At 54.3% G+C, this 4,132-nt stretch overlaps 1 protein-coding gene across 1 annotated transcript; it reads right to left on the reverse strand.

The window, feature by feature from the left end:
• Positions 1-298: 298 nt before the first annotated feature.
• On the reverse strand, positions 299-3,925 carry LOC104836746 (acyl-CoA desaturase-like; the record flags this gene model as incomplete). The annotated part of the gene is made up of 3 exons (XM_010575467.1): positions 299-945; positions 2,172-2,404; positions 3,697-3,925. Coding segments are annotated over 3 exons (662 nt in total), but the record flags the coding sequence as incomplete, so codon positions are not given.
• Between the last annotated feature and the right edge of the window lie 207 nt (positions 3,926-4,132).

Here is a 4,132-nt window from a genome sequence, read left to right on the forward strand (position 1 = left end):
GGTGGCGTGGGGCACGGCGGGCAGTGCAGACAGGGAGGCTGTGACACCAGACGGAGGAGGTAATAAGGTTGCCTAGGCTCCCCCTCCAGTGCCCGCTGCCGCCACCAGACCCCCCCCCCAGCTTGGGAGAACACTTCCCAAGAGACATCTTGGAAAGAGACAACTCCTTCCGGTGCCAAGGGAAGGGGACGGGGCTGCTTTTCCCCTGCAGGGAGAGCAGTTTAGCCATGCCACATCTGTCAGCAGCCCTTGAGAAAGGAAGAGGGACAGAGGAAGGAATTTGGGGGGGAAGGTGGTGGGGAGAGAGTCACTGACTCTGGCTCAACTCTTCAGCTGGCTGGTACAGGCTTCCCTTAACCCCATGGTACGTAGCCAGCTGCGATGAGCCGCCCTGGGCTGCTTCCTACCAGCAACTCTGCCAGGGAGAGACCGGGATGATGTAAAGTGGGAGGCGTGGTAGAGGGGCTGGAGAGAATGAATGGAAAGGAGAAGGAGAGGAGGGAAAGGGGTGGCCTTGCGTTATAAAGGCAGAGTCCTAGATCTTAAATACATCACATAAAATACAGTGTGGGAGGGGGGTTAAAACTCATTATCATTACCTTAAGCAAACTGGTAGCATTATTCAGTAGTTAGTAAACAGAACATTAAACCTTTGTCCAGCGTGTTCAGAGGGGTGAGGAAAGGAGAAAGGGAGAAAAAAGGAGGAAGGAGAGGTGTGGATGTGTGTGTGAAGGGGAGCAGGAACTCAGCCACTCTTGTGACTCCCGTCTCCAGTCCGCATTTTCCGAGCCAGGATGACCTCCTTCGAGACTTTCTTGCGATCGCTGGCCAGCCCCAGGAAGCACATGAGGTCGATGAAGGCTGTGGTTAAGTTGAAGCGCCAGCCAAACTCACTGGTGGAGTAGTCGTAGGGGAAAGTGTGGTGGTAGTTGTGGAAGCCTTCTCCTGAAAAACACGACCGGCGTGAGGCAGAGCTCCAGGTGATGGGCCCTCTACCTTGGCCCAAAGCACCACATTCCTGAAACAGGCTCTGGATTGAGTCCAGGCTTCTCTCTCCTCTCAGCCCAATTTCACCTCTCTGCAATCTACCCCACCTCATTTGGGCAGGTCCAGCACGCCCAGGCTGGCCCAAATGAGGCAATGACAGTCACAGAGGACCTATGGTGCTTTAGAGGAAAATGAGCGTGTGGCAAGGAACCGAGAAAGGCCCGGGCTCACCGACTGCACCGAAACACCGGGGGAATCCTAACGGCTTTTCCTCTGCCACCACGAGAAACCTTCTAGTATTGGTTGAGCTACCAGCTAGACCTGCAGCAAGTCCCCAGCAAGCCAGGCCAATCAATACTCCTACACCACTGGCAGTCCTAATGCCAAATCCAACAGGCATTTCCATGTGGGAATAATGCAGACAGACTTCTACTAAGCAATCTACCCCAGTCAGCCACCCTCTGCTCCGGACACTGTCAATGCTGGCTTCAGTGCTCACCCCTTCAATGACATCGCCTGGACTCCTGCTCCTACCCCCCCCGAGTCTTTGCAGTTCAGATCCCTCCCTACTAAAAATCCAGGAGCAGATCCTTCGGTGGTGGAAATCAGTGCAGCCCCAGTGATGTACAGTGATGCAAACCAGCCGAGGATTTGGGCTTGGGAGAACAGATCAGGGCAAATGCTGACCCTGGGATGTACTCTCCTAGGTCCCCAAAATTTCAGGAAAACACATGAGATGATCTGGCTTGTCTCATCCTCAAGTACCCCCAAAATCACCAGCTGCCCTGACAACATGTCCAAATGTGCATCTGCTGGTTTTCAAGTTGACAAATCTAAGACAGAGAAGCAGAGCCTACAGCACACGTTTTTCAGTCTGGTGAACGGGGCAGAGAGACCTTCGAGCAGGGTAAATAAAGTACTGCTGTTGAGATAAGGAGGTGCTAAGTATAGCAGAGTCCTTTCCAGCCTGGAGAGAGGCTGGTGGGAGCTGATAAGCCCACTGCCCTTATGTACTCACTGACCAGCCTGGGAAACACCCCTAGGTGCAAAGGCTGGAGGGGAAGAGTGCAGGGGCAAATAGGGACACCCGGATTCACAGAAATTCCTAGAAGCAGCTGCAGCCCCAAGGGGCAGTCCCCGCTCTACAGTCTACCCGCAGCAAAAGACATGGACGCTGAACGTACCTAGGGCCCCCAGGCTGACCAGGGGGTTCTCCCGTGGGTTGATGTGCTGATCGTATGGCCGGTTGCCAAACATGTGAGCAGCACTGTTCACTAGCCAAGCGGCATTGAGCGCTACGGCGTAGCGCAGGATGGCTGGAATGAAGAAGCTGATGATGATGGATTCGTCCCAGAAATACCAGGGCACTAGAGTGGGCAGGGTGAAGCACAGCAACACCACCGAGGGCTTGTAGTATCTGGAAAAGAAGGGACCAGAAGGAAAGTGCTCAGTGGCAGAGGCAGGACAGGAACGGGTGGTTCAGTCCTCCCTTTGGAGGATTCATGCTCAGCTATACAGGGAAAATCAAGTGCAGAAATACCTCACCCCTGAGCCCTGCACCTTTTGCCCTGGGTGTGCAGAAGCCATGCCTGGAGACTCCAAAGTCTTATCACCGGGCAGGAGACTCAAACTGAAGTCCTGCTCTCCCCGTCTCAATCTCACATGTGCACAAAGCAATGTCCCCATCACCATGAGTCCAGACACCAGCTGCTGCTTTTAGCCTCATCTGCCATTTGCTTCTCAGCTGTGCTGGTCCCCATAAAGGCAACCCCATGCTTGCAGAGTCCCACAGAAGGTCCCTTCTCCGGCTCTGGCCCAGCGCTGCAACTCTTCCTTGCAGACTTGGCCCTGCCTACCAATACACCCCATCAACAAGTGCAAGCGAGGGACACTTGCGCCATCAAACAGACGAGCATGTGGGGTCTCTCACACTAGAGCGAAGGGAGTAGAGGAAGCTGAACCACTCTGACGAGCCACAAGAAAAATCCCAGGCACAAAAAGGAGGGAAGCCATAAATCTTGCTTGGTTTGTGTGGGACAGAACTAGGGACCTCCTGAGTGAGGGTGGTTACTGTATGGGGTCAGTCCCCCGTCCCTGCAACCCTGGTGACAGGCTCGCCTTCTCTGGGGATCAGTCCCAGTATAGCCCCAGACAGCTGAGAGATAGCCCATGCAAGAGGCAGCAGTGAATCAAGACTGTCCTTCCCAGTTACTGTCTCCCTGACGTCCCCTTTTTCAACTCCTCTTTCACCACACTGTTTCCAGGAGGCTGTTGGGAGAGGGGTGGAGGCATGGCCTGGAAGGTATACCACAGCATCGCCAAGGATGGCCCGGAGGCACCTGTGGGTGGGCTCTGGGCCAGCTAAAGCAGCAGCTGGGCTGTGGGCAGGCAGGCGTGGAAGTGCTTTGCGGTGGGAAGCTCAGCCTGCTGCTGGCAAGATGCTACAGGGTAGGCGGGCAAGAAAGGCGTGTGGGAGGGCTGGAGGTAGCACTAGCTCCTAAATACTTCCTACAGAGCTCCTAAATACTTCCTATAGGAGAGGCACAGCTCATTTCTCACAGTTCATCCCACAGACCGAAGACTCTCATTCTCAAATGACGCCCTCAATCCCCTCATGCTCCATCAAAGGCGCTTGGGGTCCCTAGCCCATTTGCAGAGTCCCTGCTCTATCCCACATGGCTCTGTGCTGGGGCTGACCCCACCACTCACCTCCGCTGGAACATCACCACTTTGTCAGCCTTTATGTCGCTCAGGTCCAGCTTCTGGCCCTTCTCTATGACATCGGGGTGCTTGCGCACCAGTAGCCAGCCGATGTGGGAGAAGAAGAAGCCCCGCATGGCATTGTGTGGGTCCGCGTCCGTCTCGGAGAACTTGTGATGGACGCGGTGGTCCCGGACCCACTCGTAGATGTCATTCTGCAAGGCAACAGGAGTGGAGACTTAGGGCCAGCGCTGGAGATATTCCCTTCAAATTAACAAAAGGGTCTAAAACATTTAGACACCTAAATACCATTGACGTGAACTCCTATCAGTCATTTTGCCTTTCATTAGGGCTTGGGGTTTTTGGCTTTTAAAACAAAGGTTAGGGTCGTCTTTGCTCAACCACTTCCAATTTTCTTTGAAATCTGCTTCTTTGGTGGGCTGCC

Source organism: Haliaeetus leucocephalus, unplaced genomic scaffold (genome assembly GCF_000737465.1).
Source record: "Haliaeetus leucocephalus isolate CR32 unplaced genomic scaffold, Haliaeetus_leucocephalus-4.0 Scaffold483, whole genome shotgun sequence".
NCBI lineage: Eukaryota > Metazoa > Chordata > Aves > Accipitriformes > Accipitridae > Haliaeetus > Haliaeetus leucocephalus.